Source organism: Oreochromis niloticus, linkage group LG20, assembly GCF_001858045.2.
Source record: "Oreochromis niloticus isolate F11D_XX linkage group LG20, O_niloticus_UMD_NMBU, whole genome shotgun sequence".
In the NCBI taxonomy this organism is placed as follows: domain Eukaryota; kingdom Metazoa; phylum Chordata; class Actinopteri; order Cichliformes; family Cichlidae; genus Oreochromis; species Oreochromis niloticus.
The window spans coordinates 33,231,985-33,249,468 of NC_031984.2; the positions used below are offsets into that span (position 1 = coordinate 33,231,985).

At 38.6% G+C, this 17,484-nt stretch overlaps 1 protein-coding gene across 8 annotated transcripts in view; it reads left to right on the forward strand.

The window, feature by feature from the left end:
* Positions 1–17,484, forward strand: part of ap4b1 (adaptor related protein complex 4 subunit beta 1) — a 59,381-nt gene that overhangs the window by 21,516 nt on the left and 20,381 nt on the right. For 5 of the 8 annotated variants that reach the window (XM_025901334.1, XM_025901335.1, XM_025901337.1 and 2 more), the window contains 4 exons: positions 1,058–1,141; positions 1,274–1,377; positions 3,885–4,092; positions 4,180–4,494. In XM_025901334.1, the coding sequence (XP_025757119.1) occupies positions 1,058–1,141; positions 1,274–1,377; positions 3,885–4,092; positions 4,180–4,494 (711 nt within the window). The other 3 variants (XM_025901336.1, XM_025901338.1, XM_025901339.1) reach the window with 3 other exon arrangements.

Sequence of the window (17,484 nt, forward strand, 5' to 3'; positions counted from 1 at the left end):
CTTGGTCTTTCGTTAATTAATAGGCTGGTGTGAAAAATTGCTGCCACACCGCCCCCTCGGCCTGTGCTTCGAGGTTTCTGGTAGTTAGAATGACTCGGGGGTGTTGATTCATTTAAACTAACATAATCATCCTGCTGCAACCAGGTTTCTGTAAGGCAGAGTAAATCGATTTGTTGATCAATTATTAAATCATGTACTAACAGAGACTTGGAGGAGAGAGACCTAATATTTAATAATCCACATTTCATTGTTTTACTCTTTGGTTCAGATGTGGATACTGTATTGTTCTTTCTTTGTGATTTTTTATGTTTAAGTTGTTTATTGCTGGTTTTTAGTTTGTTTTTTGTCTGTTTGGGAGCTGACACAGTCTCTATGGAGATGGGTTTTTGGGGGGGTAGCAGGAGGAGAGAAGCTGCAGAGAGGCGTGTAAGACTGCAACTCTGCTTCCTGGTCCCAACTCTGGATAGTCATATTTTGGGGAGTTTAATAAATTGGTCCATATTTCTAGAAATGAGAGCTGCTCCATCCAAAGTGGGATGGATGCCGTCTCTCCTAACAAGACCAGGTTTCCTCCAGAAGGTTTGCCAATTATCTATGAAGCCCACATCGTTTCTGGGACACCACTCAGACAGCCAGCAATTTAAGGAGAACATGCGGCTAAACATGTCACTCCTGGTCTGATTGGGGAGGGGACCAGAGAAAACTACTACCCAGACCCATTGTGTTGTAAACTACGAATTAAAGGATTTCTTGCTTTTCATTTCAAATTTACATTGCTGATGTTAATGTTAATCTTACACACCAGTAGACACACTCTTTCCAAATGGAGTTTCTACATTCATATGTTTTCAGCCTTCCTAAAATGCAAAATGTTAACCCATTTGTCTGACAACAAGTAAATAATGATAAGCAAAAAACAACACATCCCTTTTATTAAGGATAAGAATCCTTAATATGCTGCATTTTCTGGGTAGAACATGTTCAGGTTCTAAAAACTCATTATCCATGTGTTTGATCAATCACTCTAACGCCCTGTGTTTGCCTTTATTGTATGCAGGTCGTATTGGACGCAGCTACAGCGACAGATGTCTACAGATCCTCACTGGGCTGCTTGGACTCAAACAGGATCACATCACTTCTGGTAAAAACATCAGTTCCACAACCCCCCGACATACAGTACAGTATACACACAAACAGCTTCATGCTCTCAGAGCTGGTTTTTTACTCTTCCACCACACTTTTTGTCTCTCTACTCTCCTGCTACCCTTCTCAGCGGTGGTGCAGACAATGCGTGACCTGGTCTGGGTGTGTCCCCAGTGTAGCGACACTGTGTGCCTTGCACTGGAAGGCTGCGAGGAAACACTGCAGGATATCCAGGTTAGATCCTGCCATACCTATATACTGGGCAAGAAAAAACAATATCATGCCATAAATGAATATGTACTGTAGGCATCCTGTTTTGAAAATATGAATTGGTAAAAGTATTATCAGAAATATACTTAACAAAAACTTTTTTTATTCTACAGGGCATTATCATGGTATTTTATTTTATATGCTGAAATTTAAATTTACTTTCATAATTCTGCAAGGTTATTTCAGTCTGTTATAATGATACATTTCAGTTCGTGAACATAATCCCAAGCATCCATTAATAATTTATTACATTTTTTGGATCCTCTTATATAGGGTATAGAGCAATGTGCAAAGTTCATGAGCCACTGTTAATCATTTCATATTTTGGTAGAAAACAGCAAACTAACTTAAGCTCTTTATTAAAACGTGCAAACAAACACAGAAATATAGTAAATAAGGCAAAAACGGGGTTTGTACAATTCTAAGGAGCCTGAAAGTCAATATTTGGTGTAACCACCTTTATTCTTCAACACGAGTCTTCAGGAATAGTTCTCCAGGCTTCTTGAAGAACATTTAAAGCTCTTTGATGTTGGCTGTTCTCTACTTCAGTAATGTCAAGGTCTGGGCTCTGGGGAGACCCAGACCTCTGTTTTTCTATTCAGGTATGTTTTTTGCTGCACTGGCAGTGTGTTTGGGATCACTGTCATGCTGAAAAATGAATCTGTTGCCAATCAGATGCTATTACACGATGGCATTAAATCTGAAAGTACTCTGTTCTTCATAAGTCCATTGGTTCTACTTATGTCTTGACTTTCAGATACTGTTCATCTGTCGTAGCTAGTTTTTAGGCCAGCAACTTCTTTATTCGTTTCATATAATTTTATGCTAATCAAGCTATCTTATCTTTAAACACAATTTATGAAACATAGTTTAAACTGAAGAAATGGGAACAAATTACGTGGTTTTCTGGTCAGTGATTGCCTCCAAAGTATTTGAATTGGGGCCAGGTTTCTTTTCATGCTAAGTGCGGGTGAAATTACCAGATTCCTCCATTAAAGTAGATATATCTTACTGACTTCCTATTTTTATTCTGCAGCTCTATTTTCTGATAGTTGTATATGATTCACTAATCCTTGTTAGCAGGGCAGTGTTTTACCACTAAGTTCATTTGTCTGAAATAAGCTGTTTCACCTCTCCTTCCCCCTGAAAACCTGCTTTTCTTTTCATTACCTGTCCCATGTGGTTAATGTCAGAACCATGTAGCTGAGATGATCAGATTAAAAATATCTGCTCTCACTGCGCTGCTTTCGGCTGCTCTCTTATTCACACTGATGTGTAGAAAAAAATCCCAGAAACTGTGTTTTAGACCGCTGAAATATCCAGGGGTGACAAATGAAGTGAGAAAGTCGCCATAGGCTCCCATGTTATAATGGCAAACTTGGCAGTATTCCACAGCAGGCCAGTACTTGAACTTTTTTGGCCTCTGTATAGTTTCCCCCATTATAACGACTGTACGCATTCTTTTGGAGTTGGGGGCGTAATAAATGCATGAAATAGAAATGCACATACATTTCAGAACTGTACTTTGGAGTAGAACTGACTTTTGAGGAGATAAAAACAAGCTTGGGACTGGGTAATTATACTACCAATCATTTCTTGGTAGTGATATAGGATGACAGTGAAACCGCTTCTGTTTGACTAGACTTAGCATTATGTTTGCAGATACATGATCACCCTGATAAAGCTTCGCAGTAATCAAACAAAAAATAAAAAGCCTCATTATACCATGCTATTAGTCATGGTTGTACTTGACACTCTGTTGTTTGGAGTAGGCTGACTGAACTGAAGAACTGAGGCCACCAGAAATTTGAGAACTTGAACAGCAGAGAAATTTATAATGTTATGTAATGTTGGCAGCAAATGTGAGAAGGCATAAATTCTTATGATTATTTGAAACTGTCAGCAATGAGAATATAAAGCCAATTCCAAAGAATCTGAGACAATGTGCAAAATGTAAATTAGAAAAAACAGAAATCGATGATTTGCAAATGTCAAACTCATGTTTTATTCACAATATATGATTGTTTAAGCTCAATACTGATGTTTGGTGACAAGTCATAAACTAATTTCTAACACTTATGTTACTTACATGTTCACTCAGTTACACTCTGCCTTACTATTTTGATCAGTAGTTGTTTGTGGCATACTAAGTCTGCATTGTCAATAGCAAGCTTGCAAAGTACCCTGTGTTGGGCAAACTATGTATGCAGTATCAAAACTCATAATATGGTTGAAAGGCATTTCAGTCGTGACATTTATACTTACCGTTTCATTTATTGGTCAATGTTAAAAGCCAACACTGATAGCTAATAGCTAATATAGGTGGATAATATTGGCCCACTGATAAATCGGTCAGTTTCTGTTTGCACACATTGAAAACACTAATCGGGATTGATTCCAGCAGTCCCATTTGTCTTCAGATACTTGTTCCACAGTAACGGATCTAAATATTCCACTGCCTCCTTCACTAGGGCAGGCAGGCCTTGCTCTGGTTGCTGGGTGTGTATGGGGAGCGAATTTCCAGTGCCCCCTACACTTTGGAAGTGCTCATCGATGGAGTGAGAAGCGAGGCTTCTCTGGGAATCAAGATGGAGCTGCTGACAGCCACCATGAGACTCTTCCTGTGTCGGCCTGCTGAGACACAAGACATGCTGGGAAGACTGCTGCACTACTGCATAGGTTTGTGTTTATGTGTGTGTACACGTGTATGTATACAGACAGATCATGATAAAAATGGATCATTTTTGATACCCTTGTGTTTTCCAGAGGAGACGACAGACATGTGCATGCGTGATCAGGCTCTTCTCTACTATCGCCTGCTTCATTGTGGGATAGAAGAGACACGCAAGGTCCTTCAAGGTCGGAGGTCAGACCCCTCTCTGGGTGTTCTGATTGGGCGTCCCACCAAGCCTGTCAGCCAGTGGGCACGCTGTTTTAACACGTTGGAGCCTCTGAGCCAGGGTGCTGTAGAGGCCGAGTCAGCCAGCAGGGGAAGCCCCGAACACATGACCTATAACCCCAAGCCGAACGCCGACCTATCAGACACACTGAGCTGTAGTCACATTCAGGAGATTCATTCAGGTGAGTCATGACACTGAAATCCTTCTGTTTTGTATTTAATCAGTGGCAAGCCTTCAAAAATCAGATTTTCTCTGTTGCTGTGCACAGTGCAAATGTTTTCTACATTTAAAATGAATGCCTGTTCTAAAAAAATCAAAAAAATCCATGGGAGTCTTAAAAACAAAACTATTAAAATTACTTCCTTATAATGTTCATGCTAATTCACCATTAGGAAGACATTGGCTGACATAGACCAGCATATTTAAACCAGAGAATTTGCTTATACAAATTTTTTCTGTTCAAATATTCCCTTCAGTTGAGTTTCCTGTGTCACCTCTTGCATAGAAAATAGGATTTAAAAATGCTAACAACTTATAATGAAGTTGGGTTTCTTTTATGAAGGGGCAGGTAATAATGATGAAGTTTTTCTGAGGCTTAATAATGACTCTGAAATGTTTTGTCTTAATTTTTCTTTTTCTTTTAAGATTACACTTAATGGGTCCTCTACATTTTTAAATCCAGCTCTGTTTGTTTGGTGTTTGTGTGCCTGCTTTAGATCTACATAGTAAAGGACACGATTACTTCACTCAGGTGAAGCAGTGTGGGTTGTAGGAGCTGCAAAGACTTCCTTGTACACAACATAAATTGTTTAGCAAACCTGACTTGCCTCCTAGCAGATAATTCCAAATCATCTTTTCACCGCTGGACATTTGGGACAACCCTCAAATAAACAAGGCTAAGCTCTGTAAAACTTAACATTTTAGTCCTAAAGAATTGCCATGATTAGGTCCTTAAGATTCATCCACCAGGAACGTGGATATTTATAGTTATATATAAGATTTGTGCCTATCCAGCTGACAGGTATTCCATTCACAGAAGCACACTGTTAGCATGGCTGAAAGCGTCTGGACTCTGCGGGATGGGGTTACAAAAACAAAGCAGATGAAAATTGTTTGCTTGTGTTATCTTTGCGGAGCAACAAGAACTCCCTTTTGAGGGTAAGAGGAGTCGTATCAACCATTCAGCACGCCCACTATGAAGTTGATGTTGGAGGAAGGCCAATAAAGCCAAGCATACACTGTTCAGATTTTCTGTACTTTTAAATTTGTCGCCTGTGACAATTTTTAGCACCAGGATGAGTTTCTGCCTAATTAAATGTTTGAAACGAGTCAGGGGCTAATACTTTGTCCAAATTAGCGAGGGTGTAGTTCTTGGAAGGTTGGTTGGTTTCTGGCTTGTCAGGAATATTGTTCTGGATGATCTCTTTCAAACTCCCATATGTTTGTTTTACTGCGGGGCAGTGTTTTTACATGTTGTGGCTAAAACATTCTTCTCCCCACTGCTGGAAAATAAATCTTACCTTTATAGAAGCCTTGGCTTCTGTATGGCCCCCTGCAGATTCTCAACCACACAACTTTCCATTTATGATTCTTCACTTTGTTTCTTTTAAATCGTTCTAATTAAAATTTTCTCTAAACAAATCTGACAGGATTTTCCACACCTGTGTTTGTGATTTTGTGGGTTTCATGTTTTACTGTCAAAGTTGAGGACATTCCTCCTTATGCTGTTCCACGGTATTTAATATGTAAAAATGTGAGGGCAGAGTGAGGAACAGTTTGAGGCCATCTATGATGTCATGGTTGGGGAAGAGGTGCACTAAACCAGTAGAAGAATATTCTCTCACTAACAAGGGAAACATTCAAACACCGTGACAAGCTTGTGAACCCATTCAACCACAATCAAGCCACACATATTCGTCTAAGTTCACATTTTGATCACAGGAAAGTCGAGCTCATAGCCATAGCCACTGGGTGTGGGAGTATAACTTTACTTATTGCATTAGTCAAGGTTAGTGATTCTGTATGATCATAAGCGCTTTCATTCAGAGGGTTTAACTTAGTTTTATATCTAGATGTATATATCCACACACACACACGTATGTTGCCATTGTTTGGTAAATTTTGCTGTGCGGGCTAACTTTGAGTGAAATTCTTGGGTGTTTGTTGGCTTAGCTAATTCACTTTATGGCTAACTGTATAGTGTTGGCATCTCCTGCCTTTACATTTTTCTTCTTTTTAAATGTTATTTTTATTTTTATTTTTTCCTGAATAAGGTGTGCTTTTCAAAGCAAAGTCCACAACAGCTCAATGACAGAAGCATCATAAAAAGATTTTACGACACAGCAGCAGTGTTGTATTTATATTGAAGAGTGCAGGTATACATAAAAGCATTGTATGTGATGTACTAAAGCAGGGGTCTCCAACTCCAGGCCTCGAGGGTGTCCTGCAGGTTTTAGATCTCACCCTGGGTCTACACACCTGAATCAAATGATTAGTTCATTACCAGGCCTCTGGAGGACTGCAAGACATGTTGTGGAGGTAATTTAGCCATTTGAATCAGCTGTGATGGATCAAGGACACATCTAAAAACTGCAGGACACCGCCCCTCGAGGCGTGGAGTTGGGGACCCCTGTACTAAAGGTTTTTTTTTTTTTTAAACAGAGAGAGGCTTTATCTAGTAACTGTGACTTGCGATCTCATTATTTATTATGAGACATTATCACTGGCTGTGACAAAGTGGTTAGGCATGAACTCATTTACCACTTGTCCCTTAACCATATTGATAATTTATTTCCTTATTATTTTACAGTCAGCCATAATACTTCATTTTAGACATTGCTGGTGTAACTTTGCTTAACACACTATCCCGGGTTTGTTTGTGGTAGCAGTAGTTGCATCATTACATCCATGCATATGTTTTATTAAAGCAAACACTGCTAACTAGTGATGGCCCGCGTGAAGCTGACGCTCCGGAGCGTGTGTCGAAAAAAACAACACACTGGTTCAGAAGCACTGTGTCGAGGCTTGCTTCGTTTGGCAAAAGTCACGTGACCAGTGATGTCCGAAGCTTCATTACGCACGTAACTGCTTCGGTACCTGATTCAAATGGATATGAGGAAGTGAATCATTCACGGGATTTGTGGAGTGTGTTGATGGTGACAGATAGCGAAGAGGTGATCATTCCACTATATATATATATATATATATCTATATATATATATATGTGTATGTGTATATATATATGTGTATGTGTATATATATATGTGTATGTGTATATATATATATGTGTATGTGTATATATATATATATGTATATGTGTATATATATATATATATGTGTATGTGTGTATATATATATATATATATGTATATGTGTATATATATATATATGTATATGTGTATATATATATATATATATATATAATATATATATATATATATATATATATATGTATATATATATATATATTGTTACGGGTTCGAAATTGAGGATGAGAGTAAAACAATGATGGTCCAGAAGAGGTCAATCAAACAATTGATTTTAATGAATGCACGCAGCGTGGAGAGGTGTAAACTGCCAAACAGTTGTACATCTCTACCCAAAATACACTCTAGATTGCTTTTATAACATCAGGGTATTGTAACGCCCCTTCTTGCGTTTACAAGCACATAATTTGCATGTACAGAACATTCATGTATTTTAAGAATTAAATGCAACATAGAGGTTCCTCCTTGTGGCATACTCTTCCGAATATGGTGATGACCTAAGGCCTTTGAGGTCACCATGGACTGGACATCCTTCCGTCACCTGTAACTAAGCAAACTCAAATGCAACAAGAAGCTGAATACATTCAGGCCTTTGCTCAGCTACTTTTTTACTATACCAATATACTCAGCATATGAGTTATGATACATATATATTTAACTCAATCATTTTAAAGTAGTTATAACTGCACCTGTAATAAAAATGTTAATATTTGATTATGATAACCCCTATAATATAAATTATAACATAATGCCAGCAGCTTCAATAAACGCTTTGATGAATGATAATTAATACAATGTTAAGGATGGTGGTTATATACAGTTCAGCAGTAAACTAATTTCTTTAAATATTACAATCCCCTCTCTTGACCTCTTGCCCACAAGAGGTCACTATACTATGTCTTATGTCACCGCTCGACCCACTCTGTCACCTCTACATCCATTAATGGCACCATGGGCACCAAAACCACCATTCCCAGGTCCACTACCTTCGCTCTGACCCTCTCTTGCCGTCCCCTGACTCAGCAAATCAGACAATAACCTCATGTCATCTAAGTGGTCCAGTAATAAACACCAGCTCCCACTTGAAAACACTTCATGCTTAAGTGATCTCTGCTCCTCTTCTGGGTCCCTCTCTAGTGGAAATCTTCTCCTGTAAGGGATAGAAAACAAACAGCCTCTCTCTGCTACACCTTACTAACCTACTGTGTTCATCTAAGGTTCCTGTCATTATTCAAAGTTGGTTCACAATATCATATCATGCAAAATGACAAACCCTACTGCCACGTCTGCTTTGTTAAGCTCTTCAGTTAGACTCTGTGCCTGTGTGCCAATCTGTGTGTACATGCGTGTACACGTTTAATGTCTAAATGCACATGTGGATGTAGGTGCACTTGTATGTCAATCTACATCTATGAGTCAATGGTTTTTCACATATAAGGCGTTAATGTGAGAAATGTTTCCTGACTATTAACTCCTCATACTGGAGGGACTTTCCTGTTTGCCCAACCTCTTAGGTTTGGCCTTTTACACTTTTACTAAAGAAATTTTAACAGAGCCCAAAGAGATTTTTATTTTGCTCCTGTGCTTGACAGGATAAGGGAAGTTGTTTTTTTGTTTTGTTTTGAAATTTTTCCCTTCTGTGTGTGTGTGTGTATACATAAGTAAGGATATGATAATCAACGTAAGATCCCTGGTTTGCAAATGATTTTCTGCCCCCGCTGCAGGGCAACATCCTACATCATTTTGTGGTGAGTCTATGTTGGCTAGTTTAATACAGATATGTAACAGTTGCTTGATTGCATGGCCCACTCAGAGTTGCGCAGTTTCAAAGTATGTGGAGAGTTCAATACCCATTTCCTGGCTAATTTTTTAAATTATTTATTTTCCTATATTTTGAAACTATTGAGGTGCCATTTAAAATAATTATCAAAACTCCCTATCTCTACATATATATATCAATATAAAGCGCATATCTACACTTAAACACACACTCAACCGTTTCTCCTTCACTTGTTTAAAATACTCGTCCAGTCTCAGCACACCCCAACAGCAGATCTCTTCATGAGACCAGCCTCACGTACATTTTCTAACTTAGTCCTCCTGACATGAGTTCTTGTTTTCTACAGTTTTTCTATGGAAATGAACCCAGGTGTTTTCACAGTTTAAACATAGGTTACTCACATTTCTAGCCTTATTATTTCCCAATAAAAGTGAAATCAAACATTGCATTTGATTTCACTTATGTATTATCATGTTCTGGGCTCTATCCATTATATTAACTTTATTTAATCTCAATACTCTTTATGTGTGTGAGCAACGCTTTTAGTTTTATTAAACACAAGCCGGGTAAAATACACACCATCCCCATGTCAGCCTAACTCTCCGCTAAAAAGCACACTTCAAAGTTTTCTATCTGGATTTACGCCTCTTTTGGCTTCAAGCATATACATAACATGCAAAGGTTACTGTTAATGCCAGTTAGACAAGTTTCCATTATCTACAACATTTCGTTTCACCCGGCTCACCCTCACACGTTTCCTGTTCACTTATTGCATATTTATCTTTAACACCTTTTACCTCAGTAGTTGCTAAGCAGAAACAAAGCAACACGTGTTCCACCTTTACCCTGTAAAATAAATCCCTGTCATGTTTGTGTCTGTAAGCATATTTTGCATTCATTCATTACACTCCACGCCATTCCTGCAAGTTAGGAGCTGCATCAAGTCCAGGCCTTTGGCCTGGCCTATGTTTAAATCATGTGTGTTTGTAAGCGTGCATGCAATTAACCTGCTATGTTCTCATCTTCCCTCAACATGTATCACCTGGACACTCTCACCAGTGAAGCTTAAAACCCTTTTGGACGGAACATCAACTCTAAACCAGCACAGTTATGCATTGTGTATAAAATGAACTCAACCTGTATATAGAGACATCACTGTTATGACAAACATAAAATAATACTGTACAACATGTTATTAATACAGTCATCCTAAGGCAGATTATATGATAGCAATAAAAATCTCTAAATCCCCAATCCCAACAGGTCCTGCTTTTAAATCTTCCCTGACTTTCCCTTCAAGTTCTGCTTTCTTAGTACAATAATTAGGTCCTCCTAATCCCATTAAATCTGCCATATTAATTCCTTCATGTGTAAATGTCAGATTTCGAGCATCTAAAACTTTACTCAGTCTCTGTTGTGCTAATGATGTCATAGTGAACGCCTGCGAGTTCACATATGCCACCACACTATGTGTAGTCAGAACTTTTAGTGAGTGTTCTCTCCCTACATGTGCTGTTTCCTATATTATTTTGGCCACCCCTGCTGCATGCTGTGCGCATTTAGGGTGCCTTGCTTCTGTTCGACTCAACCTTATGTTAACCTACATAAGTACCTGTCCTAAGAGCGACCTCTGCACAGCTCAGACGCCAGTTGCAAGAGCTCTCTAACATTACAATCATCAGCTGTGACTTATATAGTGTTATTTCGGTACTTTATACTTCACACATTTTTCAACGTTGTTTATATGGGGAGTTCCTCTTTTATGTCTATATTTATTAATATGCCTTGTGCACTACAGCTTCCTGTTTTTCAGTCTGGCTGAGCACTTGTTTGTGAGTAAAAACTGGCCTTGCTCCACAAGCCTTCATTATTAAAATACATAAAACAAGATAATGAGCAGATACACATTAAAAATATTTCATATATACAGAGAAAAACCCAACAATCTTGTGACCCCCTACTGAGCAAGCACCTGGGCAACAGTGGGAAGGAAAAACTCCCTTTTAACAGGAATAAACCTCCGACAGAACCATGCTCAGGTACGGGCAGCCATCTGCTGCGACCGCTTGGCGTGAGCTAACAGACACTTTGAAGAGAGAAACCTAATATTTAATAATCCACATTTCACTATTTTGTTCTTCGGTTCAGATTTGGATTCTGTATTGTTCTTTATTTGCTATTATTTATATTTAGATTGTTTATTGCTAGTCTTGGTTGTTGTTGTCTGTTTGGGAGCTGACATAGTCTCTATAAATAAGCTTCTTTTGGTGGGGTAGCATCAGGAGAGAAGCTCCAGAGAGGCATCTTCCATGTTAAACACTAAAATATAACAAAAGAGATCTCCTCAACGTGTTGTATATTTTTAATATTTCCTTATTATTTTGTCATAAAATAAATCAACCAAATACTTAAGCTGTGTGACAGCACCTTGCGTTTACGCCGGGCTGTGAGCTGCCCTGAATCTACTTGCTACACCCCCTTTCACCCAATCTAATTTTTCAATCTTAATCTAAACTATTCCTGACCTTCCCCTTCTCTCATCTGATCATCTCAAGTACGTCCTGTACCAAATTTGCTTCCTCTTTTCAAGTCCCACATTTAATTACAAGCTCTAAACTCAGAGCTGAAGTTCTCCTTTTCTTAAGTCTGTATGTTCTACAAGAGAGCAAGTCGGTAAACAAGTTTATCATCACAAAGGTTGTTAGGTAAAGGTCACGTAGACATTTGCTTAGTAACCCTAAAACAGCACATTTCATGTAGCTAATCGCATATATTAACACCCCCCTTTTTGTGACACATCTCATGTGTTACAAACTCAAAATCCTTCACTCAGGTTAGGGAATTAAAAGAAAAGTTTAGTCCTATCATATTATGTATAAATGCTCCGGAGCTTAAACCTGTGTTTAAGGAATGAAATCAAATTAATCATCATGTCAAATCCTTTCTTGGCTCCATCCACAGCCTGCATCCTTGAAACGTCCTATAAACAAAAGCCTGTGTTAACCAGAACATCACCTTTTATACTCAGTTATCAGTCATGTGTCCAACCTTAGTCCAGTCTTTTGTCAGTGTCCAGTCGGTCCAACCTATGGTCTGCCTGGTCCGTCCATTCACCTGTCCATTCCCACACATTCACTCACATGCATTAACATCAGGTATTGCTGACAGTGGAGACTATCTCGCAAATATTCAGTCTTCACTCTCAGCAACATCAACTCATTTATTTGTTTTACTTTGTTTTTTAAGAAAATAGTTCTTTCTGCTTTTAGACTGGATTGGCTCGCGGCAATCCTTTTAGACAGAGACTTAGCCTTCTCCTCTGCCCATTGTAATCTGGAGAAGGTCACCGAGAATTTTCAGCGCTGTTATCCACTCTTTTGCAGGCCTGCTTAGAACAAAAATGAGAAAAAGAGAGCTGATTATTAGCTCATCAAAACACAAAACAAAATCACCTGACAGGTTTTTCTAAGTGCACTGTTACAAAAATGATGGACCCCTTAGACATGTGCATGTTTGATAAAACTCCCTCTATTAAAATAAGAAAACAACACAAATCTAACCGATAGAAGTAACCCATCACTACAACAACAACCTCAACAATCTTAAACACAGAACATTTTGCCACAAGTTCTTCAAGGTCCTGACTCTCTCAAGTCAACTTAACATAATTTCACCTGCTCAAAACACAGAAAATCTCGTTAAACACCACACAACTTGCACACCATCAACACTAAATTTTAAATTTTCTCTTCTGAAAACTTACTACACACTAAGCGAGTTGGACAACATGATAAACAGACTCCTATGCTAAACCTGCTATCTGATCTTCATGAGCTCTTTTGTATTCTAAGGTTAACGCATTTTCTATTTGTGTGTGTGATTGTGTATATGTTTCTTTTCGTGGTTTTTCAGACTCCCTCACAAGGTTCCACTTAAACAATCAGTTTTTCTCTTTCCCAAATTTGATCTCCCTCGTTAAATAACAACATTCCTTGTCCTCAGCCAGAAGTTAAAGCTTGATTTTCAGGTTCAGGGAACAATTCACCCTGAAAGACAGTGAGTGTCTCCCCTCTTTGGCTCATCACTCGTCATTGTTAATGACGTTTCCCCCTCTGCCCCAGCGGCTTTACCCTTGAAGTCCCGTCTCCTCCAGTGAGTCCAAGCTCACTTAGGGACCTAGGTTCAAGCAATCGTGACTGCGCCTTGCCTTAGGTTGTCCCAGGGTTTCGAGGTGGGATCTTACCCGTCATGGGCTGTCCAGCCTTCCATGCTTCGCCTGATACGGGGGGGCCAAGTGGGCATGGGTTCTATGAGGGGAGGAGACACACTGACTCTGGAAATCAAAGGAGTGTAAGCTGCTTTCTTCATTTCATCAGTATATTAAGCTATCTCACTTCTTGATTATTCCCAACATTTCACCTGTAACAATTTGTGTACGTGTTTTCTATTCATTAATGTAATTGTTAGTTCATGTATTTATTTTCTCAGTCTTTCTTTTTCTAAAACATGTAATTAATATATTTTATTACTTTTTCTTAAGACATTCAGTCTCTAATTGCTCTGTTTTCATGCTGCAACGTCTCTCCCCAGCTATAATCAGACTTCCTGTTTGACGCACACACACACTCTCAGGCCTCCTCTATTCACGCACTCTCCTATGAGTTATTATTACTTATTTATTATTTTGTACAAATCACACAGAATCATTCAAATCAAGTACTCACAACATTCACACACTTAGAAGCACTCAAAATACGCTTTCCTAAGAGTATTTTATCAAACATGCTTGCTTAGAATCAGAAAGAGCAAGTAGACAACACTCAGTGCGTCTGTCCTCTTAAAAAGAAGAGAAATAAACACATATGGGACAATTCTCCCCATCTTAGACAAAATGTGACCTTAAATGTCCGTTTCCAAGTCATGTTCTTCTCTACACACGACTCTTGGCCTCCAGGGCATAAAACTTTAAACCTAAGTTTTTACTTTTACCAGAACTAGTACTTTACCAGAACCCTCATACTAAGACTAAGACTGCTATATGTGCAATTCTTTCTTTGACAAAGTTGTATTTTGTATTTTCTTACTCAGCTGTATATAGTATTGGTATTCTATTTTATTCTATTCTACTTTATTTTATTGCATTCCAGTGTTTTCTAATTTCTGCTGCATAACTTTGCACTTTTGCTTTAACAAAACAAATTTCCCAGCTGTGGGACTAATAAAGGTCATCTTTATCTTTAACTAGCCCTAACCTAAATCCTGTCTCATCCACTGCTGAAATTCTAGTTCAATGAACACGTGTTGCAGTTTAAAATTAAAAGAGGAAGTAACTCACACCCAAGTACTGTGTGTGTGTGTGTTAATGTCTGTGTCCCTTTAAATGAAAAAGGTGAACACATGTGGTGAGTTTTCCTCAATTTACACAAAATATGACATTAAATATCCTTTTCTAATTCCTGTTCTTCTTTAAACACCATGAATGACCTCCAGGTCATAACCTTTGGACTTATAACTCTGATATAAGTCCACACAGCGCACCAAGCACAGAGAAAATTCAACCTCAGTGCTTCAGAATTCTCCTCAAAATTCAGAAACTGTTTCTGTCATTTATCTGCCCAAGAACTTCATCATATGGACCTCGCCGGGTCCAGTAATCTTCAGCACACGTATCTCACTGCAGCCAGTGAAGATTTAAAAACAGTTTATTGTCTCAGTTTACCCAGTATTAACTTATCAGGTGGACCGCAGCCGATCCATACATCTCAACACAATCGTGTGTTCACCTTTACACAACTTATTCTTTACTTGTATCACAACACATCTAGTAATATCATCAGAATTACTTCAACATGGTAAACATTGACTTTCCTTTAAAATCAACTTACCCTTAAAACTCAAGATCACAGCTGACTCGATTCTCTGAAATCCTGAGTCAGTTAAAACACCTTGCTCAACTCACGGTGTTCTTTTCTCGGACCCCTTCGTCCGAGCTCACTCTTTTTACCCCGGCATCTCCCCCAGATTGTTACGAGATCTTCATAAACCCAAAAGTAAGCATATTATTTCCCTAATCAAAAGTGAAGCCGTTCCTCACACAGTAATTTTAATCTCACAGGCTTTGTGTTTTTAAAACTAAAAAGAGGAAGGAACAGTGCCCAATTTAAACTGCGCATGTTGTCACTCAACAACACACACACAGAAAATGTAACTGTATATATTATCTCAAACTGAAACAAAACCCATCTAAAATCCTAAAACATCTTACTTCGACACCCCAAAACACACATCGCTTACAGACATCTTTATTAATTAAATTATCTCAAATTCAATTTCAGTTCTCAGAACCCAGGTAACGGTCTTAAGTATCAACAGTTTATGTATCCTATCTCAAAACCCCTCAAAAAGTCATACAGTCATGGCAAGAAATAAAACTTTACTTACATATTGTAATAAACAAAACCAGCGTCTTAAGTACATGCATCAGCAATGTCTAGCAGTCCCTATTAACTTCCTCATACTCTATGGACCTCTCAGCTGCCTTATTTGCATTCTCACACACACACACAATCTAAAAATAATACCAGCCTGACTCTCAGACTCAGACAAGTCTCTTAATCTATTTACACAGACGTCCTATGATTACAACTGCACAGATTTTAGGCCTCTCATTTCAAAACCTACACAATTTAGACAATTTTTAAATTAACGGTCCGACCGATAAACTCCCTGAGTTTTTTGTCATCAATTTAACCAGTCTCGGCCCCGGGCCGTGGTCACATATCTAAGACCCTACACAATTTAAAAGCGTCAACCAACTCAACCCCTGCCGAAAAGCTCTGTTTTGGGGACATTTCACATCCCAGGCTTCCCCGAAGTTTTAAGTTAAAAGTTACACGCCCGAAACCCGGTTTCTACTGACCAAAAAAGTGCAAACCACCGCCCCGGACGGTAAACTGACCCAGTCAGTGGCCTATTTTGGAGGTTCCCAAGTTCTCCACGAAATGCCAAGTCGGACTATCCCTATCCAAGGAAGATCCCGAGCGTCCTCAGGAAATTTGGAGCGTCACCTCCGAGAAATGCACTTCTTAGAACTGTCCACAGTTCCGTTCTATACAGTTTAATTATTTTGAAGACACCCCAAAAATCACAAACCCACCATATCGGTGTCCAAGCCCGGCTTTATATTCAATTGAGACTTTAATGTCACAAACTTCACCAATAACCTATTATTCTAAATTCTCTTTATTTTTATTCCTTTGGGACTTTAACCCGGTACCTTTAGTGAGACTCTAACTCACTTTTACTCTTTTTCTTATCATTACTTCAACTTCAACTTCTCATGAGATTTTCACCAAAATCAAAACAGACCTTTACCAGTAATTTTCAGTGAGTAGACTTTCAATTTTGTCAGAACCAATTCAGCACTGTTTGGAAATAATTCAACAGGTAGTGCCTTACCTTTGAATAAGCCGGCTTATGTCCACTCACTTCGACCACTGACTCGTGTCTGCCTGTTTGAGCACCTTGGACCCTCTCAGTCTCAACCTCCAACTTTTCTCCCTCAACCCTCGGCCAATGCACCAAATGTTACGGGTTCGAAATTGAGGATGAGAGTAAAACAATGATGGTCCAGAAGAGGTCAATCAAACAATTGATTTTAATGAATGCACGCAGCGTGGAGAGGTGTAAACTGCCAAACAGTTGTACATCTCTACCCAAAATACACTCTAGATTGCTTTTATAACATCAGGGTATTGTAACGCCCCTTCTTGCGTTTACAAGCACATAATTTGCATGTACAGAACATTCATGTATTTTAAGAATTAAATGCAACATAGAGGTTCCTCCTTGTGGCATACTCTTCCGAATATGGTGATGACCTAAGGCCTTTGAGGTCACCATGGACTGGACATCCTTCCGTCACCTGTAACTAAGCAAACTCAAATGCAACAAGAAGCTGAATACATTCAGGCCTTTGCTCAGCTACTTTTTTACTATACCAATATACTCAGCATATGAGTTATGATACATATATATTTAACTCAATCATTTTAAAGTAGTTATAACTGCACCTGTAATAAAAATGTTAATATTTGATTATGATAACCCCTATAATATAAATTAT